Source organism: Schistocerca americana, chromosome 1, assembly GCF_021461395.2.
Source record: "Schistocerca americana isolate TAMUIC-IGC-003095 chromosome 1, iqSchAmer2.1, whole genome shotgun sequence".
Lineage (NCBI taxonomy): Eukaryota > Metazoa > Arthropoda > Insecta > Orthoptera > Acrididae > Schistocerca > Schistocerca americana.
The window spans coordinates 694758424-694786299 of NC_060119.1; the positions used below are offsets into that span (position 1 = coordinate 694758424).

Here is a 27876-nt window from a genome sequence, read left to right on the forward strand (position 1 = left end):
CCGAAATATTTATGTACTGTCTTCCTTGTTAACGTACATGCAAACATATTTTATCAATTTCACATTTCAGTACTCCACACTGATGTGAGCCTTAAAATTTTGAAAAAGGACAGAACTATGAGGAACCATCCCAGGACCATTTACAGTGTCAGTAAAACCACATTTGTTGGGGGAATGTCTCCTATACTGAAAATAGCTATTGTCCCCAGTCTCTTTTTCACTCCGCAAATGCCTGTGAAACCTTTTGTTGGAAGTGTTATCTTTCATGCATGACAGTTTACAATTGAACCTTCCACAACATACATGTATCATGCCGACTTTCACAATTTTGAGAACCAATTGCAATAGTGCTGCTCCACTGTACATAGTTGCAGGTATTGAGTCCTACTTATCTTGCTCACAGACTTAATAAGCTGATGTGATGCAAAGCTACAATTTCAAGTTTCCGTGGTAAGTGGGGCATTTGCTATGTTAATATTTACATGAACATGTGAAGAAATGCACAGGCCACATCACGTTGTATTATCATTGAGGTCACCCGTTCAGTTTACAGATACCGTTGTGAAGAGGAAACATTACCAACCTATAACAATGCCTCCAAAGTCTCAAACATTTCTTCTTTGATAGTCTTCCTGTGATTGTTGGATTTGGTAAACAGTTCTTAAATAACATACGCAACATTGCAGAAATTACTTTTCGGTCTTCTTGGTTTATTGTCGCATAGTAACTAGCATAGTGACTAGCTTGTGTTCAGAAATTTTGGATTTCACATCATCTAAGAGCGGCTAAATATTTTAAAAGTGGCAACATTTTAATTTTATACTTTAACTACATAGCAGTGACTGGCAAATGACATAAATAAAATAATGGCTGAATAGTTTGACCACTTGCCCAATACTGACAAAGTAACTTTGCAGTATGATACCAACTGTCTGAAAATTATGTGACGAAACATAGATTGTTTGCATAATGAATGCTAGCTTCTGACTCGCTAAGGCTTTGTGCATGCTATGTATAGCTGCATGTATTACAGGAAATTATAAATTGACAAAATACTGGACTGTTACATTTTAGTTATTAACATGTAGGCCACAAAGATACAATAGTTAAAGAAGTACATTTGATTAACCATTAGCTGTAAAACTAACAAGTGGCGAAATCATCAGTACTGTTTTATGGGAGTCAATTTAATGTGTAATGGAATTCCTAAAATTTACCATGGGTTCTTGAGAAAATTAATTTTTCTAACTGGCCTAATTAACAAATTAACAACTCATTTTAGTGAAAATTGGGGTTACAAAACTATAGTTATGAATTTTGAAAATAATTACATTTTAATATTGGAACTCTCTGGAAAACAAAAATTTTGAATGCATATAACATCTGAGATATTGAGTTCTTGGAAAAAATAAAACATTCATTGAAACATCAGTAATAAGAGCTTTTAAATAAACTAGGTCAGTCCTGAAACAATCAAATTTTAAAATCCTTGAATGTTGACAGGCATGTGGTCTTTAGGTATCATAAATTATGAATATTTTAGTAAATAGAATATTTCTATGTGAACTAATTAATTATTGTAATCAGTAATTGGGCAAATTAATAAAATTAAAGTTATTTGAAATATGTGAATAAGAATTCAGTCATTGCTACATGCAGACTAAGTTGACAATCGGCAAAGTGACAAATGGGAGCAACTGTGCCTTTATGGTTGCTCCCATCAGCCACCACACCGATTGACAACGTAGTTTGCACATACAGTATGTGTGTTATATGTATGATGGAAAACAGAAAAAAATTATTTACATAATGAGTAGAATTGTAGCAAATGGAGCTATTCTGCATTGCTAGGTCTCAAAGTGCCTTTCAGTTGCACTAGTAATTATTTCGCAATTGAAGGTGATGATAGTCACAAAGATGTCTTGGACTGAAATGCTTGGCCACAGTTCAACCAAGTGCCTGTGGTATTACAGAACTCAGGAGGGTGTTAGATGGTAGTAGAACAAATACTGAGGTTGATCTTAAAGCTAAAAGAAGTTAGTTTCCATACAACGGGTGGATACACTGAGGTGACAAAAGTTACAGGATACCTCCTAATACCATGACGGATCTCCTTTTGCCCGGTGTAGTGCAGTAACTTGACATGGAATGGACTCGACAAGTCATTGGAAGTCCCCTGCAGAAATATTTGAGACATGCTGCCTCTATAGCTGTCCATAATGACGAAAGTGTTGCCGTTGCAGGATTTTGTGCATGAAATGATTTCTCAGTTGTGTCTAATGTTGAACAAGATTTGTGTTGGGCTATTTGCATGGTCAAATCATTCACAAGAATTATTCAGAATATTCTTAAAACCATTTGCGATCAATTGTGGTCTGGTGACGCGACGCATTGTCATCCATAAAAGTTCCACCATTGTTTGAAGTCCATGTATGGCATCAAATGGTAACCATTTCCAGTTAATGATGGATTCAGCTGGACCAAAGGATGCAGTCCATTCTATGTAAACACAGCCCACACCATTATGGAGCCTCCATCAGCTTGCACACTGCCTTATGTCCATGGCTTTTTGGGGTCTGGACCACACTTGAACCCTACCATCTGCTCTTACCAACTGAAACCTAGACTCATCTGACCCAGCCACGGCACTGCAGGTGATGATGCGCTGTTAGCAAAGGTACTCACGTCAGCTATCTGCTGCTGCCATAGCCCTTTAACACCATATTTCAGCACACTCTCCTAACGGATATGTTCATCGTACACCCCACATTGATTTCTGTGGTTATTTCACGCAGTGTTGCTTGTCTGTTAACACTGACAACTGTACGCAAATGCTGCTGCTCTCAGTCGTTAATTGAAGGCCGTTGCCCACTATGTCATCTGTGGTGAGAGGTAATACTTAAAATTTGGTATTCTTGGCATACTCTTGACACTGTGGATCTCAGAATATTGAATTCCCTAATGATTCCCGAAATCGAATGTCCCTTGCGTCTAGCTCCAACTATCATTCCGCATTCGGAGTCTGTTAATCTCCATTGTGAGGCCATAATCATGTCAGACACATTTTCACATGAATCATCCGAGTACAAATGACAGCTCCCCTAATGCACTACCCTTTTGTATCTTGTGTGTGCGATACTACTGTCATCTGCGTATGTGCATATCATTATTCCATGACTTTTGTCGTCTTAGTGTATGACAGCAGAGCACTCAGTGAAAGTTCTTGAAGTCACGAATGGTTTAGCTGACAAGCTTACAAGGCTCATTTATCGTGGGAAGGAGGTTTTAAGATAGGTGAGCAATGTTGTAATGTAAGTTTTTTAGTAAAGGATCTGAAAGTCACAGTTGATGCCATAATTGTTTGTAGGACACCCTTATTTAAATATATATGGGTGTTATTCAAAATGTCTTCTGGTAATTTAAAATCCATTATCCATTTTTTTTCCTTCTCATCCCATCCAGTAAGTCTGCTTTGACACAGGGTTTTCTGTAATTCTCACCAAATTTAAAAAAAAGATGAAACATGTCAGTTGCTCTAAATATGTGGAGCTGGAAGAAATTACAAACTGTTTTCAGGTAGCACACAATGGTGTGTGGAAAGGTACTGAAGGTGGCCAATATACTTGGACTGAAGGGCTTCTCCATATCTAATGGACGGGTTGATAGATTGAAGTAGTGGTATAATGCAGTGTACAAAACTGCATGTGGCGAAGGGGACAGGTAAATGTAAACATTTTAGTGAATGGCAAAAAGAAATATAAACCAAGGGACATCTTCAAGATAAATGAAACTAGGATCTTTTTCAGCATTCTTCGAAACAAAACACTTGACTGTCGTGGAAAGAAATGTAGAGTTTGCTTTACAGCAATGCTAATAGTCCTGAAAGAAATCAATGATGTTTGTTTGTGTGTGTGTGTGTGTGTGTGTGTGTGTGTGTGTGTGTGTGTGTGTGTGTGTGTGTAAGGGGAGGGGCATTGTTTTAAAAGCATTGCCAACAAACTACAGTGCCAGTAACAAAGCATGGATGACATCTAAACTATTCAAGAAGCAATTGCGTAGCCCTGATGCAAGAATCATAACAGAACATTCGGATTATGGATTGTTGCCCTGCACATCCAAAAAATATAAATTTACACATTGTGCAGTGTAAATTCCTGCTACCAAACTGCAGACCTTCAATGTGAGAATTATTCATGCTTTCGGAACTTATTAGGTCTGATGGCAAATGGAAAAGACATAGCCTCCTTTAAAGTGTCAATCTTCAATGCTTTACTATATTGCTAAGACATGAACAGATATTAAGGAAGCATACAGTGCAGTGGTGAAAGTACATCTGTTGAAGAAGTGATAATGATAAGTGGGTTTTGTTGTATTGTAGATGTAAATGCAGCAGTGAAGACAAATACTGGAAAACTATTGTAAATTACAAACCACAGTAACTATTTCATCATCATGTCCCATTTATTAAAGATCATCCAAATGAAAGTCAGTATAATAAATAAAATGGTTTTATAGAACATTAATAAATGTGTGCATAAAAGGTTAAAGAGCGATAGTGGATGGGGGATAACATATGAGGAGAGAGAGAAGTAAACGATTTTCTAAAAAGTTTGCTAATGGCATGTTTCCTTATATTTTCAGTGCACTTGTATGGGGATCTTCTGTAAAACATCAACCTCAGAAAGTTGGCAAGGATCATATGCTCATGGATGAAGATGTTGTCCAGATTGTGAAAAAGGTCTGATTTTGTATTTTTTGATGGCACTGAAAACTTAAGGCATCTTCTGATAGTGCCAACTTATAAACATCAATTCTGAATACTTTGAAATCAGTGGATATTTGTGAATGTTGATTTTATAAAAAATAAAATATTTAGTGAATCCAACCTGTACAAAAATTGACTCTAGAATAAATTTACCTGGTATCCAGTAACTTATGTTATAGATTACTTATCAAAAAGTGAGACTGAATTATTACAAAATTAATGTGTGTCTATTGGTGGTCCACGCAGGTCTAGGCATGGACAGGGAGTATAGAATTGCTAGTTCCAAGCATACAGATGCTTTGCACTTAAAGAAAGCGAGTATCCTGTGATTTATGTCTCACTTGCTTATGTAGAATTTGTCACACATCACTATCAGCCATATAATTTACAGTAAATGGAATAAAAATTCACTAAGTAACTCATGATTATGTTTAATGCTCGCACTGGCTACAACATTCATGGCATAATGTTCAGAACACTCCAGGGCTGTTAAGAGTATGTATTACATCAGGTGCACAGAATACGCCTAAAGTTGACTGCCATTGTTTGTGACTCCAACTATAGTACATTACTAGAGACTGTAAACATCACTCACAAGAGTAAGGTGTGGACTTAATGTTTATTATGAGATCATTAGAGGGGGCAGAGTAAGAAAGCTAAAACAATGCAATATTTAAAGAAAAATGTTTTAATTCCTGTAATATAAGAAAATAATGTACTTATACAACATATATTAGAAAAGAATCTTTCTTATTCCATGTGCTGCATGAACCACAAAACTGAGTTTATAAGGTTGTCCATTTCCACAGGAACTTGACTAAGTGGATGATTGTCCTCATAAAGCAGCAACCTAAAACAAAAGAAATCCTTATGTATGTATAGCTGAAATAAATTTTCTTTTTTGGTGTAACAGTGCAAAATCCATATTATGAATTAAGTACTGCATTATGATTGTGTCTGTAAAGTAACACCAGTTATTACGGTTGAGAATAATGAAAATCTTTCCTAGGAGAAATAAGTGCTAGGAACTACTGGTCTGTTGCTGAATAGAAAGGGTACAGTCATATGGATAAGAGTACCTGTTACATCCAGTAACCCATTAAATTGTAAGTTGCTCCTTCATTTACTTCCTTCTACCCACTGAGATAGAAAGTACATTCCTGACACACAGCTACCTAATTCAGTGCGAGAAGCCACCAGGTAACAAATACAGCACTCCACTTTTTAAAAAGAATGATATTTATTTTTAAAAAATTTCCTCAAATCATGAATGGCCCATTTACTAAATTCCCACAATCATTATCCCTGTTCTCATGATGTAGGCAGCAAACTCTGCACCCATATTGTATCAACATAGGTGAGTTCAGAGCCCAACTGTTTAAAGAAGTCCTTGCACACAATCAAAAGAAATTTCCAATTTATAAATTTGATTGCAGTGGATCCTGTAACATCATTCTCGACATTGGGAACAATTTTTAAGAGTGAACTTTGGAGGATGCTGGAGAAGACTTGAGGTATAAATGTTACATTACTGAATTGGTGCAAATCCTTCAAAAGATGCAAACATGAAGACCATTACAGTAGTCTCTTCAAGCTTTCATTAAGCGTAAAGTCCTTCACAGTTAACATTAGGGTGAACTGGAACGATGACCACTGGTCACCTCTTGATCCTGAAGACATTCATGTGCTTGGTTGGTTTCAAGTGACTGGCATGCTGGATAAGATGACCTAATCTAGTCAAATGGTATTCCAAGACACAAGCCAACTTGTACAAAATGCATTGTCTTGATAACTGTGACATGTTTTGGTCCCCAAAAGCCCTGATTTGACTTACATTCGCAGTAATACCGAGAGAGCATGTAACAAGTCAAGGCATGCCAACACATATCCTTTTAAGTAGCCACTAAGTATTCCGGGTGACAGGGGACAAATGAACTGGGCATACTCTTCACTCAGGTGCAGAATAGAGGCAGGTCAAAAAAAATTTTAAGAGTCAACAAAAATATAACATTCAGCTTTTTAGTGTGCCACAACAAACAATTTTATAATTAAAAGCTTGCTTTCATCTCACCGTTATTACATGCATTTATTCCTGTTCCTTCCACAAAGAGAATTTTTCATCTTGTTCTTTGAAGGTGAAGCAGTCACTGACCTAAAAATTGCTTTGAATGAAGGGGTTTAGTAAGTACTGTCCATTTAGTGTTGGTATGGCCTAGTAATCACCAGTGATAGTCATTTTTGATCTCAGAAATAAAATAACTGTAGGACCAAAAGAGAGTGGACCACTTGTGAAGTATACTACTACAGAGGCTTTTGTAAGTAGAATCAATTACCAGGTAAGTTTTATAAGCATAAAACTCTCATAATATATTAACCAACTGTTTCCGAATTCATTTCAGCTGCTGTAATAATGACCCCCAACTATTACTAGAAAAACTTATTTCTACCAAATTATTTTACATAGTGTTCTTTTCAGCTTCAGCACACTTTTTGGCACAACTGCTAACAAACATAACATTTTTTCACACACATCATAACATTATGCATACATTTTAACTGATGTAACAAGCCCAACACCATGTATAAATTAAGTAATCCAACTCTCTAGGAATTTCATACTGATGGCTGTTATCTCACATTTCTTTATACACTGACTTCAAGCTGCTCTATTAACTTGGAAAGTGGAATTTTAACCGAAACCTGACTTTCCATACAGTCAATTACGAAAATTTACTTTAATATTCTCTATATAACAATACCAATAGAAAACAATGGAAAATCCAGGATGGACTACAACAATATTATGAGAAGGGAATTTGCTACTCACCATATAGTGGAGATGCTGAGTTGCAGATAGGCACAACAAAAAGACAATCACAATTAAAGCTTTTGGTGATTACACCTTCGTCAACAATACACACACACACACACACACACACACACACAACTGCAGTCTCAGGCAACTGAGAAGGCTTTACTTGCCGAAAGCTGTAATTGTGAGAGTCTTTTTGTTGTGTCTATCTGCGAATCAGCATCTCTGCTATATGGCGAGTAGCAACTTTCCTTCTCATAATATTGGAAGAAAGATTATGGTATACTTTATTCAAAGAGTTGACCTCAATGAGGCTAATGTAGAATGGGTTTGGCATTTATTGAACTCTGGCAAACAGCAAATGCCCAAATTTCTTTACAGTGTTTGGACCATTTAAATTAAAAATAATAATAATTCAATTGAGTTGCCACCCACTAAAAGGTATTGAAGAATCTTTACAGGTGGTGCACATAGTGAAGAAAGGAAGGAAGCTTGACCTACTTAAAGAGCTAGAAATATCAGTCAATAGGAAACAGATTCTTGAATGGATTAAGAGATCTTTTTTAAATTTAACTGTAATATGATATATACATCAGAAGTTTTCACAAGTACAGCGAAACCCCCAATTACGCAAAACTGAGAAGACTGTAGAATCGATTAAAATGCCCAAATTGCAAGCAAAAACATATGTAATTGGTATCTATGATTAAAAATCGTAATCTCTCCAATACATTGTATAAAATCTGTGTAAGTGAAGGAAATTAAATGTACAATACAACAATAATATGGACATTTTTATGTCTGCAAATTGTAATTCTGCCAGATATTTCAGTTTCTCATGCGATTGCACTAATTTATACATAAATTAATTGCATATTTACTATTTTAGAAGTAAGGAAGGGTAGCACTGGAAATGAGATGCTCCTTGATTGTTGTGGTATACAAGTTTAAGATTTCTGTACCAGCTTCTCTTACACATTTCATCAGTACAACAGAAATGATAGTGTAACAATAAAAACAATTAAGAAAAACTGTTTCCAACTCAGGAAAAACCCTACAGGTTTCAACAGGGAACAGGAAGAATAAGTACCCTTTCTTCTTCCACAGCACACGCACACAAATTACAAGTTGTTGTGGATCGCATGAATGTCCTTTACAGCGTTTCTTGTGATTTGTGTATTCAAGGAGCAGCACTGACACATTGGCCCATTAAAGAAATAAGAAAATACAATGCTACATCATCGATCTCTGCTTTCTGAAATGCTTGCTACAAGTCTTGACAGTGGGTAGTAGCCATCTTCCTTCCACTGTGTTTATTTCTAGGCAGTACTTTAGGTAGCTCCAAAAACGGGCCGTAACATATTTTACCAAAAATTCTTTGAGCAGTGAACAAGACGTGTAATTTGGTATTCCAACAACAAGAACATTAAGACTTCTGTCGAACTTCAATATTGTTACTTACTTTGTTTTAACATTGTTAGACCGCAGAAGGTGGTAGTAACCAATTGCTTGACTGCTTGGCACTCTTGCATCCTTCTTCCCAACCATAAATAATGTTGGGGCAACTACATTATTTATATGGTTAACAGGCGAACATTTCTTCATCTTCTCAAATGCTTCAAGGCTCATGTCTTGTAGCACATTGTACTGATAGCCAGCTTCCACTGCCGTCCTAGAATATGAAGTTGCATTTTACTTGAGATTGAAAGATGTAACGAGATTAACAATTCTGTTAACTCTAGTTCCATTTAAATTGCAAAACATAAAATGTAATAATCAAAAGTAAAAACAGTCTTACTTCAAAACAAAGAAGCAGCATGAACTGGAGTAGACCACAAGTGGAAGAGTAAATACAAATGTCATATTTTCTGGCTAGTAGAAGTGGAGATAATGCTTAAGGTAAATGGCATTTGAATGGTAAGGAACATAACGAATGAAGTCCCAAGTCCAAAAATACTACATCTTGTCTGTCACACTTGGCATAGGCTTCACAATGACGGTTTCCACTCTTAATCCATTACAGTAGACTCATTATTTCGAAACTCGCTTAACCAATACTAGCTTTTGAATCCCTACTGAATAACAGCAAAAAAATCTACCACTTAAACCTAATTTTGTATAACTTGTACTACAAACTAAAAGCTGGCCCCCACATTACATGTTCCAGTTCATATTCATCATCTAAACTGAATAAGTGTGTGTGTGTGTGTGTGTGTGTGTGTGTGTGTGTATATATATATATATATATATATATATATATATATATATATATATATACAGGGCGTTTCAAAAAGAAAGAGCAGATTTCAAACATTTATTTCTCAAAAACTACAAATGATAGAAACACAATTCAAACGTTTCTTGTCAGAGAAAGGTTCAAAGTTTTTCAATGGTCCGCGCAGAAGTTCCATGCAAATCCGCAGTGGCGCTGGCGTTTGTTTGTAGGAAAATGGCGACGACACCACAGGAACGATCACTTTGTGTGCTGCAATTTGCAAAGTTAGAGTCCATTGTTGGTGTGCAACGTGCATTCCGCCGTCAATTCAACAAACAGCCGCCTCGTCATAAGCAAATTTATGAGTGGCATCACAGATTCGTAGAAGATGGTTGCATCTGCAAGCGAAAAAGCACGGGTCGTCCACGCACATCGGATGAAAATGTCGAGCGTGTCCGTGCAGCTTACGAAAGGAGCCCTAGAAAATCCACGACACGGGCAAGTCACGAACTAAACATGTCTAAAACAACGGTATGGCGCGTTCTGAGTAAGCGTCTGCACATGAAGCCGTACAAACTGCAGTTATTGCAAGCATTGCGTCCTGACGACCACAACAAAAGGTTCGAATTTTCAACTGCAATTCTACAGGACATGGAAGAGGACAATTTTGCCGAACGATTAATTTTTTCAGATGAATCAACGTTTCACATTTCTGGTAAAGTTAATCGGCATAACGTACGAATTTGGGCGAGTGAAACTCCGAGGGACGTTATTCAACATGAAAGAGACTCACCAAAGGTTAACGTCTTTTGTGCAATTTCGGTAAACAAAGTTTATGGACCTTTCTTTTTCATGGAGAAAACTATCACAGGAACCATTTACCTGGACATGTTAGAAAACTGGCTATTTCCTCAACTTCAGGAAGATTCAAATCACTTCATCTTCATGCAAGATGGCGCCCCACCACACTTCTCTGAACCTGTACGACGGTACCTAAATAACACCATTCCAGGACGGTGGATTGGAAGAGCAGGAGCACAAGATCAATGTCATCGTCTGTGGCCTCCCAGGTCACCAGACCTTACTCCCTGCGATTTTTATTTGTGGGGGTACATAAAGGACTGTGTTTATGTCCCACCTATGCCCGCTACTCTTCAAGAGGTACGACATCGAATTGTTGCGGCCGTGAATTCGGTAACTAAAGACCAGTTGCGTCGTGTGTGGCAAGAAATGAGATACCGGTTTGATATTTGTCGTGTAACAAATGGTGCTCATATTGAGGTACAGTTTTGATATTTGTTGTGTAACATTTGGTACTCATATTGAGTGAAGGACCGTTGGAATTGTGTTTCTATCATTTGTAGTTTTTGAGAAATAAATGTTTGAAATCTGCTCTTTCTTTTTGAAACGCCCTGTATATAATAGAGGGAAACATTCCACGTGGGAAAAATATATCTAAAAAGAAAGATGATGAAACTTACCAAACAAAAGCGCTGGCAGGTCGATAGACACACAAACAAACACAAACATACACACAAAATTCTAGCTTTCGCAACCAATGGTTGCCTCGTCAGGAAAGAGGGAAGGAGAAGGAAAGACAAAAGGATATGGGTTTTAAGGGAGAGGGTAAGGAGTCATTCCAATCCCGGGAGCGGAAAGACTTACCTTAGGGGGAAAAAAGGACAGGTATACACTCGCACACACACACATATCCATCCACACATACACAGACACAAGCAGACATTTGTAAAGGCAAAGAGTTTGGGCAGAGATGTCAGTCGGGGCAGATGTACAGAGGCAAAGATGAAGTTGAAAGACAGGTGAGGTATGAGCGGCGGCAAATTGAAATTAGAAATTAGCGGAGATTGAGGCCTGGCGGATAGCGAGAAGAAAGGATATGCTGAAGGGCAAGTTCCCATCTCCGGAGTTCTGACAGGTTGGTGTTAGTGGGAAGTATCCAGATAACCCGGACGGTGTAACACTGTGCCAAGATGTGCTGGCCGTGCACCAAGGCATGTTTAGCCACAGGGTGATCCTCATTACCAACAAACACTGTCTGCCTGTGTCCATTCATGCGAATGGACAGTTTGTTGCTGGTCATTCCCACATAGAACGCTTCACAGTGTAGGCAGGTCAGTTGGTAAATCACGTGGGTGCTTTCACACGTGGCTCTGTCTTTGATCGTGTACACCTTCCGGGTTACAGGACTGGAATAGGTGGTGGTGGGAGGGTGCATGGGACAGGTTTTACACCGGGGGCGGTTACAGGGGTAGGAGCCAGAGGGTAGGGAAGGTGGTTTGGGGATTTCATAGGGATGAACTAAGAGGTTGCGAAGGTTAGGTGGACGGCGGAAAGACACTCTTGGTGGAGTGGGGAGGATTTCATGAAGGATGGATCTCATTTCAGGGCAGGATTTGAGGAAGTCGTATCCCTGCTGGAGAGCCACATTCAGAATCTGATCCAGTCCCGGAAAGTATCCCGTCACAAGTGGGGCACTTTTGGGGTTCTTCTGTGGAAGGTTCCGGGTTTGAGGAGATGAGGATGTGGCTCTGGTTATTTGCTTCTGTACCAGGTCGGGAGGGTAGTTACGGGATGCAAAAGCTGTTTTCAGGTTGTTGGTGTAATGGTTCAAGGATTCCGGACTGGAGCAGATTCGTTTGCCACGAAGACCAAGGCTGTAGGGAAGGGACCGTTTGATGTGGAATGGGTGGCAGCTGTCATAATGGAGGTACTGTTGCTTGTTGGTGGGTTTAATGTGGACGGACGTGTGAAGCTGGCCATTGGACAGGTGGAGGTCAACGTCAAGGAAAGTGGCATGGGATTTGGAGTAGGACCAGGTGAATCTGATGGAACCAAAGGAGTTAAGGTTGGAGAGGAAATTCTGGAGTTCTTCTTCACTGTGAGTCCAGATCACGAAAATGTCATCAATAAATCTGTACCAAACTTCGGGTTGGCAGGCCTGGGTAACCAGGAAGGCTTCCTCTAAGCGACCCATGAATAGGTTGGCATACGAGGGGGCCATCCTCGTACCCATGGCTGTTCCCTTTAATTGTTGGTATGTCTGGCCTTCAAAAGTGAAGAAGTTGTGGGTCAGGATGAAGCTGGCTAAGGTAATGAGGAAAGAGGTTTTAGGTAGGGCGGCAGGTGATCGGCGTGAAAGGAAGTGCTCCATCGCAGCGAGGCCCTGGACATGCGGAATATTTGTGTATAAGGAAGTGGCATCAATGGTTACAAGGATGGTTTCCGGGGGTAACAGACTGGGTAGGGATTCCAGGCGTTTGAGAAAGTGGTTGGTGTCTTTGATGAACGATGGGAGACTGCATGTAATGGGTTGAAGGTGTTGATCTACGTAGGCAGAGATGCGTTCGGTGGGGGCTTGGTAACCAGCTACAATGGGACGGCCGGGATGATTGGGTTTGTGAATTTTGGGAAGAAGGTAGAAGGTAGGGGTGCGGGGTGTTGGTGGGGTCAGGAGGTTGATGGAGTTGGGTGAAAGGTTTTGTAGGGGGCCTAAGGTTCTGAGGATTCCTTGAAGCTCCGCCTGGACATCAGGAATGGGATTGCCTTGGCAAACTTTGTAAGTAGTGTTGTCTGAAAGCTGACGCAGTCCCTCAGCCACATACTCCCGACGATCAAGTACCACAGTTGTGGAACCCTTGTCCGCCGGAAGAATGACGATGGATCGGTCAGCCTTCAGATCACGGATAGCCTGGGCTTCAGCAGTGGTGATGTTGGGAGTAGGATTAAGGTTTTTTAAGAAGGATTGAGAGGCAAGGCTGGAAGTCAGAAATTCCTGGAAGGTTAGGAGAGGGTGATTTTGAGGAAGAGGAGGTGGGTCCCGCTGTGACGGAGGACGGAACTGTTCCAGGCATGGTTCAATTTGGATAGTGTCTTGGGGAATTGGATCATTAGGAGTAGGATTAGGATCATTTTTCTTCGTGGCAAAGTGATATTTCCAGCAGAGAGTACGGGTGTAGGACAGTAAATCTTTGACGAGGGCTGTTTGGTTAAATCTGGGAGTGGGGCTGAAGGTGAGGCCTTTGGATAGGACAGAGGTTTCGGATTGGGAGAGAGGTTTGGAGGAAAGGTTAACCACGGAATTGGGGTGTTGTGGTTCCAGATTGCGTTGATTGGAATTTTGAGGTTTTGGAGGGAGTGGAGCTGGAAGTGGGAGATTGAGTAGATGGGAGAGACTGGGTTTGTGTGCAATGAGAGGAGGTTGAGGTTTGCTGGAAAGGTTGTGAAGGGTGAGTGAGTTGCCTTTCCGGAGGTGGGAAACCAGGAGATTGGATAGTTTTTTAAGGTGGAGGGTGGCATGCTGTTCTAATTTGCGGTTGGCCTGTGGGAGGATGCTCTGAACAACAGGTGTGGATGTGGGAGAGGAAAGATTGAGGATTTTTATAAAGGATAGGAGTTGATGGGCGTGTTGATTGGCTGAGTGGATGTGTAGGTGAAGGATTAGGTGGGTGAGGGCAATGGATTGTTTGGTTTGGAACTGGTATAGGGACTGATGGAAAGAAGGGTTGCAGCCAGATGCCACTTCCTTATACACAAATATTCCGCATGTCCAGGGCCTCGCTGCGATGGAGCACTTCCTTTCACGCCGATCACCTGCCGCCCTACCTAAAACCTCTTTCCTCATTACCTTAGCCAGCTTCATCCTGACCCACAACTTCTTCACTTTTGAAGGCCAGACATACCAACAATTAAAGGGAACAGCCATGGGTACGAGGATGGCCCCCTCGTATGCCAACCTATTCATGGGTCGCTTAGAGGAAGCCTTCCTGGTTACCCAGGCCTGCCAACCCGAAGTTTGGTACAGATTTATTGATGACATTTTCGTGATCTGGACTCACAGTGAAGAAGAACTCCAGAATTTCCTCTCCAACCTTAACTCCTTTGGTTCCATCAGATTCACCTGGTCCTACTCCAAATCCCATGCCACTTTCCTTGACGTTGACCTCCACCTGTCCAATGGCCAGCTTCACACGTCCGTCCACATTAAACCCACCAACAAGCAACAGTACCTCCATTATGACAGCTGCCACCCATTCCACATCAAACGGTCCCTTCCCTACAGCCTTGGTCTTCGTGGCAAACGAATCTGCTCCAGTCCGGAATCCTTGAACCATTACACCAACAACCTGAAAACAGCTTTTGCATCCCGTAACTACCCTCCCGACCTGGTACAGAAGCAAATAACCAGAGCCACATCCTCATCTCCTCAAACCCGGAACCTTCCACAGAAGAACCCCAAAAGTGCCCCACTTGTGACGGGATACTTTCCGGGACTGGATCAGATTCTGAATGTGGCTCTCCAGCAGGGATACGACTTCCTCAAATCCTGCCCTGAAATGAGATCCATCCTTCATGAAATCCTCCCCACTCCACCAAGAGTGTCTTTCCGCCGTCCACCTAACCTTCGCAACCTCTTAGTTCATCCCTATGAAATCCCCAAACCACCTTCCCTACCCTCTGGCTCCTACCCCTGTAACCGCCCCCGGTGTAAAACCTGTCCCATGCACCCTCCCACCACCACCTATTCCAGTCCTGTAACCCGGAAGGTGTACACGATCAAAGGCAGAGCCACGTGTGAAAGCACCCACGTGATTTACCAACTGACCTGCCTACACTGTGAAGCGTTCTATGTGGGAATGACCAGCAACAAACTGTCCATTCGCATGAATGGACACAGGCAGACAGTGTTTGTTGGTAATGAGGATCACCCTGTGGCTAAACATGCCTTGGTGCACGGCCAGCACATCTTGGCACAGTGTTACACCGTCCAGGTTATCTGGATACTTCCCACTAACACCAACCTGTCAGAACTCCGGAGATGGGAACTTGCCCTTCAGCATATCCTTTCTTCTCGCTATCCGCCAGGCCTCAATCTCCGCTAATTTCTAATTTCAATTTGCCGCCGCTCATACCTCACCTGTCTTTCAACTTCATCTTTGCCTCTGTACATCTGCCCCGACTGACATCTCTGCCCAAACTCTTTGCCTTTACAAATGTCTGCTTGTGTCTGTGTATGTGTGGATGGATATGTGTGTGTGTGCGAGTGTATACCTGTCCTTTTTTCCCCCTAAGGTAAGTCTTTCCGCTCCCGGGATTGGAATGACTCCTTACCCTCTCCCTTAAAACCCATATCCTTTTGTCTTTCCTTCTCCTTCCCTCTTTCCTGACGAGGCAACCATTGGTTGCGAAAGCTAGAATTTTGTGTGTATGTTTGTGTTTGTTTGTGTGTCTATCGACCTGCCAGCGCTTTTGTTTGGTAAGTTTCATCATCTTTCTTTTTAGACATATTTTTCCCACGTGGAATGTTTCCCTCTATTATATTCATATCATTAATTTGAAGCCAACAATCACGTTTGTTATTGTTATCGTTATTGTTATTGTCACTGTTACATTTCGAAGTCTTTTCTGTCGTCTTATTTCCTCCTTCTGTTTTTGCCAGCAGTTTCACTTTCTATTCACCTTCTCCCTTTTTTACCGTAATCCAGTATACAATTTTATCCCGTCGATATACACTCAATAATACGTAATAATACGTAAATCACTTCGAAACCATAACCAAAAAAAAATTTTTTTTTTTTTCCCCGCTTTGCTGCTATAAAATCCACCGTTTCCAGTCCACAAACAGTTCCTTTTAGCTATTAAACAACCCTTTCGGCAGTTTTAATAACTTTTGCTTTATTTCCATTTCCATTTTTCTCACATCACCGATCATTTTTAGCCGCTTCCCACAGGTTTTAACGTCATTATTTCTTCATCAAACAATTGTTAGCTTCATTTCCATAATCTGCCACCACCAAACCACTCCTTTTAATACATCCTCACGTAGTTTTTTCGAAATTTTCCCGAATTTCTCCACCCTTTAACGTGTTTTGGCGGCAACACAACCACCTAACCTTTATGCACATCATTATCTACCTACACAAGTTCACCACAGGATCAACATAGCCCAGCCCTAACCAACCCTTTTTCGCCTTTTTTCACACCAGATCTCCATTTGCTTTCTAATTTTACCTTTATCTCTCCCCATATATTTTTTCATATTTATTTTCATTTTCATTTCAGCCTCGTGTTCCACTTTCCACCTTCTAGTACCATGTCACCCTCACAACACCTTCACAACGACCCCATTAAGTTTTATTTACATTCCCTCCGCAAACATGCCTTGGCCTTTACAAATGTCTGCTTGTGTCTGTGTATGTGTGGATGGATATGTGTGTGTGTGTGCGAGTGTATACCTGTCCTTTTTTCCCCCTAAGGTAAGTCTTTCCGCTCCCGGGATTGGAATGACTCCTTACCCTCTCCCTTAAAACCCATATCCTTTTGTCTTTCCTTCTCCTTCCCTCTTTCCTGACGAGGCAACCATTGGTTGCGAAAGCTAGAATTTTGTGTGTATGTTTGTGTGTCTATCGACCTGCCAGCGCTTTTGTTTGGTAAGTTTCATCATCTTTCTTTTTAGACATATTTTTCCCACGTGGAATGTTTCCCTCTATTATATATATATATATATATATATATATATATATATATATATATATATATATATATATATATATATGTGTGTGTGTGTGTGTGTGTGTGTGTGTGTGTGTGTGTGTGTGTGTTAGTGCACTACAATAGTTTCCGTTATGCATTTCACATAATTTTTCTCAATAATGTACATAATTTAATTCTGAAACAATGGCCCAATCATTTGCTTGCTGCCCATGTGTCACTTCCACAGTGTAAGAGGCAAGGGTGGGGGAATTGAGGGGTTTGTCAGTACATCACACATGGTGCGGGACATACAACTATCAGGAGGGTTTCTGTCACTGTTTGTTTGTGAACAGTGAGTTCCATCGCTCCATCACTCACAATATGATGCCAAATCAGAAACAAAATCACAATGCTCTGATACTAAAACAAAAGCAGCAATACTACATTTGGTCAACAGTGGAGAGAAAATAAAAAAAGAAGTTACAGAAGACTTTCAGATCTCATTGATAATAAGTTCAAGATAGAAAATAGAGGCAAGTCTGGCAAGATCTTCATTTAGCAACAGCAGAAAGTGTATGAGGCCATCCAAACATGAAGAAGTGGAGGATTCCTGTTTGAATGGTTCCAAAACATGCACTCACAGCAAATTCCGTTGTCCAGTCCCACGATTCAAGAAAAGGCTCGTGAAATCGCACACTAGAAGGTAAATGGTGGGTTTGTGTTCTGAGGGCTGGATATGATGTTTTCAAAAGAGGCATAAAATCAGTGCTGTCTTGCCTGTGGGAAGAGACATAGAGCAAAGGAGGAAGATTACAATGAGTGGACATAGGGGTTTCATTCCAAGGTCTCTACTTTGTATCTCCCAAGAGATGTGCTTAATATGGATAAAGGTGGCATTTCTATAATTTGGTGCCTGAAAAAATACTACATGTTAAGGGCAAAAAATGTTATGGACGAAAATGCAGTAAGGGAATACTAAAGTCTACATTACTTTAAACGCGCCAACTTATTCAATCTGCCATGCCATTACGAAAGTAACAACAGACACTGGAAGGCCAGATCTCTCCTCCATAGCTGGCTCTTGAAGGTTCAATAAGAAATGGCTATGAGGGAGAGAAATATTTTGCTAACGTTCGACCACTCCTCAGCACATCAGTTTGACAGCTTGAACTTCTCAACAGAGAAGTTGTCTTCTTACCAGCTAACAACACAAGATGTCTGCAGCCTTTGGCTCAAGGAATAATTGCTTCATGGAAGTACAATTATAGACACTGGCTTGTTAAGGCTGCCATCTGTGCAGTCGAACTACAAGAAACAGTTCCACATTGAAATGTCCTGCAAGCTATCCGCAACATATCTTCTGCTTGGGATGAAGTTACAACAGACAAAAAACCAACTGTTTTAAGGTGGCCTGGACAGCAACTCATAACACTGCTGAAACTGAAGGGGAAGCCAATGATTCAACATCTGAATTTATTCATAATGTGGATACAAATTAGGATCTGATCTGCTCTTCTAAGGCTTACATCCAGTTGGTTCCCTCTTGTAGTGTCAATATGGGAGAATGGACTGTACCGTATGACACCAGTTGTGGTGCTGAAGAACCAGTCATCAATTACGCTGATGATGCAGAAAGAGAAGATAATGCTTTACTATCATCATCTGGTAGAAGCCGACCTTGGGGAAGATCAGTTTGGATTCCGTAGAAATATTGGAAGACGTGAGGCAATACTGACCCTATGACTTATCTTAGAAGCTAGATTAAGGAGTACAGAAACCAGATGGCAGTTATAAGAGCCGAGGGACATGAAAGGGAAGCAGTGGTTGAGAAGGGAGTGATACAGGGTTGTAGCCTCTCCCCGATGTTATTCAATCTGTATATTGAGCAAGTAGTGAAGGAAACAAAAGAAAAGTTCGGAGTAGGTATTAAAATCCATGGAGAAGAAATAAAAACTTTGAGGTTCGCCGATGACATTGTAATTCTGTCAGAGACAGCAAAGGACTTGGAAGAGCAGTTGAACGGAATGGACAGTGTCTTGAAAGGAGGATATAAGATTAACATCAATAAAAACAAAACAAGGACAATGGAATGTAGTCAAAATTAACTCGGGTGATGCTGAGGGAATTAGATTAGGAAATGAGACACTTACAGTAGTAAAGGAGTTTTGCTATTTGGGGAGCAAAATAACTGATGATGGTCGAAGTAGAGAGGACATAAAAGGTAGACTGGTAATGGCAAGGAAAGTGTTTTTGAAGAAGAGAAATTTGTTAACATCGAGTATAGATTTAAGTGTCAGGAAGTCGTTTCTGAAAGTATTTGTATGGAGTGTAGCCATGTATGGAAGTGAAACATGGACAATAACTAGTTTGGACAAGAAGAGAATAGAAGCTTTCGAAATGTGGTGCTACAGAAGAATGCTGAAGATTAGATGGGCAGATCACATAACCAATGAGGAGGTATTGAATAGGATTGGGGAGAAGAGAAGTTTGTGGCACAACTTGACTACAAGAAGGGATCGGTTGGTGGACATGTTCTGAGGCATCAAGGGATCACCAATTTAGTATAAGAGGGCAGCGTGGAGGGTAAAAATCGTAGAGGGAGACCAAGAGATGAATACACTAAACAGGTTCAGAAGGATGTAGTAGGTTGCAGTAGGTACTGGGTGATGAAGAACCTTGCACAGGATAGAGTAGCATGGAGAGCTGCATTAAACCAGTCTCAGGACTGAAGACCACAGCAGCAGCAACAACAACAACAACATCGTCATCATCATCATCATCTGAGGAGGAGGAGGAACATGAGGATATGACATCGCCACCCATGGCTGAAGCTGCAGCTGCAATTGCTGTTTTCAAGATATTTACTGTCGCTTCTGATGCCTCCATGGCAGATGCGATTTCTTCAGAAACTGCCTTAATGATACAACCAACAACAATTAATGATTTTTTTTCCAAATTAATGTACAGAAGTAAAATGTATTACGGCTAGTAACTGTTTTAAACTAAAATGTATTTCAACTAAAATTTAGTGTGTTAAAGAACAGTACATGAAGTTGTTTATTAAGATTATTATCATTTGTTGTATTCCATAATACACTAATTCAATAGGTACAATATTGCTGCACAGTATGTATGTAATTATTTTGTTTGAAGAAAAAAAAGCATTTGAAAATATGTACATATACTTTCTCAATTCAATCAAACAAATGCTGAAAATGCTGTTGTATGTATACAGTGTAGTTACTTTTACCTTTTCTTACAAGTCATGATAACAGAGCACCCTTATTTGTTGGCACCCACAACAAGAGAAAAGACTGAATTCAATAGTCGTGCATTTAAAAAAAGACTTGTTCATTTGAAATTCATTACACCAAACTGTGGATCTACTGTACTGTGTTTATCTGAGCCCCTAAAAAAAGCCTTATTTGAAAATTCCATATACCTTTGACAAAAGCTTTTATTGAGTCGCCATACACATTACTAGTTTCAGCTGATTACATTCATCTTCTGATGTAGAAATATTTCAATAATTTTGACAATGAAATTCACCAAAAAGCAGAAATTCATCAAGACATACTACACAACAGCACTTCAAAACATTTCAGTAAATCTGTGACAAATAGCTACAGTTTGTATCTATTTGAACTGTACTGGTGATAGATAATACACAGAGTGTTTAAAAAAAAGTGCAATATTCCCAAGAAAGGTACGTTGGTTAAATTAAAAGATAAGTTCCTATAATGATATGTCCGGAAACCAACTCCTGTTGAGATATGGGCCAATCTACCCTGTCATTTCCGTGGGTTGACACCGTAGTCAGTGCTTTATATGGTTAGCACACATCTGTCAGCTTTTCTCCATAGCGGATCATGCACACTACTCTGTTCAGATGGCATCCCATGCATTGGTCATATGCTCTTATAATGTCTGCACATTGTCAATGGGTTGGGCATATATCAAAACCTTTAAATGTGCCTACAGCCAGAAATCCAACAGATTCAGTTCTGGCACATGGGAAAGCTATGCTAACAGACCACCTTGACCAATCCCATCACACACGAAACACTGTGGTGAGGTACTGCAGCACGATCTGCAGAAAATGCCCTGTCGTGCATAAACCACAGTAGTTGTCTTTCTGCAAGGGTAACATTCTCCAAAAAGACACCATCACCATCATTTACTACACATTACTCCATCACATGCAAAATGGCCTACATCTCAACAGGTACTGGTTTCCGGATGCATAATTATAGGAAGTTTTCTTCTAGTTTTAACTAATACTACCTACTGTAGGAAGATGTGACATTTTTTAAACATCCTCTGGGTTGACATTTTGCTGCTTTTTGTTGACTCACGTGGTGATAATTACTGCAACACTGAAACATCAGAAGATGGCTGCCTGTGGAAACCAGTTGTGCACATGTCTTGAGTGATCATGATTGAATAAAAATGTATCTTGTATTGTACTGTACTGTATGTTACTGGGGGCCTAGAAATGACAGAGAAGCTCCGTCCCTGCTGCATCCGCAGTGGTCCACAACCCCCACGACGACTACCGTAGTCCACTTCACCCCTCTGCCGCCCCACACCAAACCCAGGGTTATTGTGCGGTTCGGCCCCCAGTGGACCCCCTCAGGGAACGTCTCACGCCAGACGAGTGTAACCCCTATGTTTGCGTGGTAAAGTAATGGTGGTGTATGCGTACGTGGAGAACTTGTTTGCGCAGCAATCCCAACATAGTGTAGCTGAGACGGAATAAGGGAAACCAGCCCGCATTCACCATGGCACATGCATAACTGCCTAAAAACCATCCACAGACTGGCCGGCTCACCGGACCTCAACACAAGTCCGCTGGGCGGATTCGTGCCGGGGACCAGGCGCTCCTTCCCACTCCGGAAAGTCGTGCGTTAGGCCGCTCGGCCAACCCAGCAGGCTAAATGTATCTTAGTCAGAGTCGTAATTGACGCTATATGTAAATGTTTACTCTTTATATTCTTTACTGAAACAGTCTAGCTGAACTGAATATATGCAGTCGTCTTTGTACGTACAAATTATTTACGTGTACACTACGTAAACTAAATAATCCTTTACAATATAGCGTGAAACAGAAGAAAATGTTCCATAAAAGATTCCAGCACTAACAGTATTTTATAAACAACTTGTTAACTTCCTGAACAAAAATGTAATGAAATTATAATTTAATAATATTCCTGACTGTATATATCACTACAAGATTTCAACAGAAATTTATTATCACCAGTTCTATCCTGACACTCCTACTGGTCAGAGCACAGTCTATCCGTCCATATTCGTTGATTGGGGCTGTTAATATCCAAACATGAACAATTCCAGTTATCTACAAGCTACCAAAGAGTTTGGACATTTCCCTACGTGAACCTCTGTTTGCAGGTCCTTTTCCACCCATGATGCAGCATTCAATTTGATGACAGTATGCAATCAAACTTGAGAAGTCTGCTGCCAAAATGTTTCTACAGAGTATCTGATCACCACAGACGGCAATGCATGCTCGTCAACGAGGTCGCATGCTGGCCACAAGATTAGTAAGACTGAGCAGAAGTGGGACTGGTGCAGACTCACTCCGGCAGACTACTTTTTGTTTCCTCACCTCAAGATACCCATGAAAGGAGACAGGTTTGAAACCATCAACAATAACACCTGCTACTGCATTGGCCCCACAGGACTTTCCAATGTGGGTCTTCCCTTGTGTCTGCAACACTTGTAAATCTTGCTGGCTAAAATTATTGATGTGGGGGCCCTATTTTGAATATTTTTGATGCATTTTTCCATTCTGATCAATAAATTAATTTTTTATAGACTTTTTGACATTACTTTCAGGGCAAAACTTTTATACCTGCAAAAGAAAATGCAATTCTCTTAACAATCAACAGTACTTTTTCTTTATCTGAAAATTTTGCAAAACTTTATATTCACTGACATCAATGCTGTAACACAAATCCATTTCTATCTCCACAGTCAGGAACATCTATTTTAGAAATGTGTTAAATTCACAGAAGAGCATATCGACTGGCCAGCAATTATCTTTAAGAAGTGCAACTCTCAGTACAGCCTAGAAATACACAAATAAACAAACAGTACTACCAATTTCTAGAATCACAGATTACTCAACCAGAGCTGTGACTTTCTCAAGTTGAGTCATGAAATGATATCAACTTCCCTTATTCCCTCCCCACACCACCCAGAGCTGCCTTTCGTCATCCTTGTAAAATCTGTAACATCCTTGTCAAATCATGTAAGATTTCAGACGACTATCTTTGCCCTAGACATGCACCCACCAACAACCACTTCCCCGAGCCACTCCCAATCACTACCACCAGCAAAATCTGTAACATCGAAGCACAGCTACATGTGAGATAACCTATATCATTTACAATCCATCATGTGTTCACTGCAAAGCATTCTGCATAAAAATGACCACCAGCGAACAAGCAGAACACATGAATGCACACAGATGAATTATGCTTCTATGGTTCCATTCTGGTCCAGCAGAAAGGTTCAGCAGTGTTAGTTGAGGTTTGCAGGTATCTATAGGCTGCGACACTGTGTGAACTGTCTCTGCCAAACAGTATATGCACACTAAGTCTATGAAATTTAAGCCAACAGCACAGTGTAAAAATATTTCATGGCTGCACTCTCCAAGTAAAATACTTAAGACACTGAGTTAATTAAATGAATGTAAAAGACTTAAAAGTGCATGGAAGCGTACTGATCCTCTGGCACTCTTCAAAATGCAATAAGTGGTTATGAACCAGGCCTGTCACCAATGGTAATGCTAGTACACTGTAAAGATCCACATTCTGTTCTGCTTCAAGTGATTACAGCACCTCCAAATGGGGCGGAGTCCCAGTAATCCGAACATGAAAAATGTCAGTCTAAGTATGGAAAACTGTGTGGTAAACTGCTGCACATACACACTATTTTAATTTACAGAGTACAGAAAACATGTATTAGAAAAATTGGCAAGAAAACATTAGGTTTAATCAATACATAACAATGAAAGAAAACCTGTCAAACTTACTAAAATAGAGCGGACTTTTTATCTCTACTTTTTAGACGACAAAAACTCAGTCATTCTTTTTTGGCATAATGAAGACAGTCTGTTATATGATGCATAGTCGCACCATCGTCTCATAAACATCCAATCAGCAGGAGTAGCAGTGGACTGTTGCTCCAAATAACGTAGTGCGACATCAAGGGCTTCTGCTGCGTCGCTGTGTGGCACCAGTTCTCCTTTATTGCTTTCAAGCTCATTGTCACTTCCATCACAGCATTCCACTTCTTCCTGGTCTTGATTCACAGCAGCAACTAAATCAGCGTCAGTAAGGTTCTCCACATATGCCCACCTGCTGCCATCCACTCATCTACGTCTCCTTCACTAGCTTCTTCACATCAAGGGATTGTCTATATCATTTGTGGTAGATTTTCCTCTTCATTTTCAACCTGGCTGTCCTGAAATTCAAGAGATGTCCAAAGTTTTCTCCACGATTTTCTCAGAGTATTTTATGAAATATTCTGCCACGCCTCAGCAGCCCAATAAACAACATCCTTCACATTGTTATTTTTTATTTTGTCAACTAGAGGAATGCTATCATCTTGGATCAGAATTCTTAAAAGTTGTACTCTGTAAATCATTTTTAATGTTTGCAGTACGCCCTGGTCCATCGGCTGTAGAAGTGGTGTAACATTTGGTGGCAAAAACATCGCCACAATTTCTCCATCACATAATTCCTCTGTCCTGGGGTGAGATGGTGCGTTATCAATCAAAAGGATTGCAGGGAGAAAAATGATTTTCCTTACAAAACTGTCAAACAGAAGGAACAAACTGGCCGTGAAACCATTCTCTGAACAGCTTACCATCTATCCAGGCTTTTTTCTGGTTACGATAATATACGGGCAGGGACTTCATGTTGCAGTTTTTAAAAGTTCTGGGCCTAGCAGATTTGCCGATCAGCTTTAAAGGTAGCTTGTGATTACCAGTAGCATTGCTGCACACTAATAAAGTCACACAATCTTTGCACATTTTAAAACCAGGAGCATGGTCTTCTACTTTTGATGCCAGGCTTTTTGTTGGCAATGCCCTAAAATTAAGGTCCATCTCATCAGCGTTATAAATTTGTTGGGGAGAATACTTTCCCTCTCTTGTCATTTTTTCAAATTCAGCCAAGTATTCTTTTGCTGCATCACGGTCAGAAGAAAGCTTCTCTCCAGTAATTGTTAGCTGATGGATTCCATGACTTTTTTGAATCTGTCCAACCAACCCGTACTCGCACTAAAAGACTCATCACCATTCATTAACTTGTTCAGGTAAACAGCCTTCTCCTGAACCAGTGCTCCACTCAAAGAAGTTCCCCTTTCTCTTTCTCATATAAGCCAAAGGAAAAGAGCTTCACCCACTTCATCATACTGGGACTGTTTCAAAGTCTTCTTCAAGCTTCACTCAGTTCTTCTTCCAATCATAAATATTTGTTTTACCTACACCCAGTTCTGTCGCCAGTTTAGATACATTCTCACCATTGTCTATACACTTCAAAGCATTCAGATTTCCTCTGTCTATCCGCTTCAAAGCATTCAGATTTTCTTTGAAAGTTAATGTTATATGTTTCCGTTTACTCATGAAGAAAATACGTACACCACTTACACCTGAACGAATACAATACAACTGTTACGCATGCCAGCGATCGATAACTGTCATAACCAAGCGCTTTGGGATCCAACTGGCAGTGCACTGACTCGGGCACTACAAAAGTCTCAACAATATACAACAACAAGGGCAGGGAGTGACAGTGAGCCATTGTTCCCAGATTTGTTCCCATTTGTAACCATGGTGTACCTACTTATCTGCTTGGTGTACTTCATTCTAGAAACTCATCACCGTAATTCCGGCTAATCTGAACAAATTGGTAATCTGAACAAGGTCCAGACCCAATTAGTTTGGATTAATGGGACTCTACTGTATACATTATTATCACAAATAAAAATTTTGATCTGTTTAAAATCTATACACCAAAACATATTTCCCCCCCCCCCCCCCCCCCCCCAATAATGTCACAGTTGGGAAACTCACCAATCTGGAATATCAGTGACGGTAAACATTGCTGCCACATCTGTCACTGGATTTCTTGCCACAACTGCTTTATAGTCTTTCTGTAATAACAAAAAAGAGCAAACACACACACACTGCTGGAACATTAATTCCTTATAAATGCCACAATTCATGCTTTTATTTTGCAACTTACTGGATACTGTCCACTGACGTGTGTCACTAGAAAACCACCATGTGAACCTCCAAACAGAAAAAGCTTTTCAGGATTTAAGAAAGGAAACTGTTTCAGTGCTTCAGTTGCTGCATAATGTACATCTTTGACATCAGCATCACCAATTCTGCCTGGCAGTGAGTCTACACTATCTTGCCCTGCTCCAACTGAACCTCTGAAGTTCACCATCAGCACACCAAAGCCTGAAAAAAATATTTCTTAGAAAATGTAATTTTCAGACACACACACACACACACACACACACTCACACACACACACTCACAAACTCACTCACTCTTGCAACATTCAGTTTTTACTTCAATTACCAGCCATTAAACAAAAGTAGGAAAACTGAACATCTGATGAGAGGACGGAAAAGGCAATCATTCGTAGGAGCATGCTGTGAACGAAGTAGAAGCCACATGAAAATACTTATCATAACAACAACTTTATTTGACCTGCTGAAAAATGATCCACTGGGATCACAATAGATCTGTAAATATTGTTGGCATCCCATGTCATTATCAATTAACACAATTCCTGCAAGAAATTTACGTCCAGTGATGATATATTATCATCTTGCAAGAAGGCAGTATAGTCTTTGAAAAGAACTGCTCAATGTGTTGGACATATGGTGTTACACATTTTATTAATTGCCCATTGGAGTTGCACATGTATGTCATCCTGGTTCTGAACAGCATCAGCATACAAATTCAGGGACTGAACTGCCATAACAGGCAAGGAATCATTGCTGACCACATGGTGACTGCAGAACAAATTTGGACCAATGTTGCATTCCAAAGTCAGGTACAATCTAGGTGGTCTCTGAGCAAGTGCAATGTTCATCAGGCTTGCTCTTGCACCTCATCACTTTGCAGCCCACCTCAAATAATTTGATGAAGACACAACAGGAGGGACGAATTATGCAAAGGTAAATTGAAAATGCAATCAAGTCGAGCAACTACTACCATGAAGAATATGGTAGTGGCAACAACATAGACCAATTCTAAACATCTAGTGTTCCAGAAGGACAATACTCAAGTGCAAACATCTCATGCAGGCTAATATGATCTCCAAAATGTGCACTTGCTCCGTTCAGCACCATTACATCTGCCTCACACCAAGTAAGTGTGGGGCATGATTGGCACAAGTGGTCTGGCCTGCTTTAACAGTTATGTCCCTTGCTAACTGTGACAACCTCTATATATTATTATTATTATTATTATTATTGATGATGTTGTTGTTGTTGAAGAAGAAGAAAAAGATTATTATTATTATTATACTTGAGGACAATATTATG

At 40.2% G+C, this 27876-nt stretch overlaps 2 protein-coding genes across 3 annotated transcripts in view; one reads left to right on the forward strand and one right to left on the reverse strand.

Moving 5' to 3' along the window:
* LOC124609363 (GTP-binding protein 128up) overlaps positions 1–4885 on the forward strand; it is a 52345-nt gene extending 47460 nt beyond the window's left edge. The window contains exon 8 of the mRNA XM_047140067.1: positions 4642–4885. Within this exon, the coding sequence (XP_046996023.1) occupies positions 4642–4744 (103 nt within the window). The 3' untranslated portion in view covers positions 4745–4885. The remainder of the gene's footprint in view (positions 1–4641) is intronic.
* Positions 4886–5437: 552 nt separating this feature from the next.
* LOC124609337 (acylamino-acid-releasing enzyme-like) overlaps positions 5438–27876 on the reverse strand; it is a 134901-nt gene continuing 112462 nt past the window's right edge. For both annotated transcript variants that reach the window (XM_047140065.1, XM_047140066.1), the window contains exons 11-14: positions 26559–26779; positions 26387–26466; positions 9040–9249; positions 5438–5615 (exon numbers count right to left, since the gene is read on the reverse strand). In XM_047140065.1, coding sequence (XP_046996021.1) covers positions 5516–5615; positions 9040–9249; positions 26387–26466; positions 26559–26779 — 611 coding nt within the window. In that variant the 3' untranslated portion in view covers positions 5438–5515. The remainder of the gene's footprint in view (positions 5616–9039; positions 9250–26386; positions 26467–26558; positions 26780–27876) is intronic.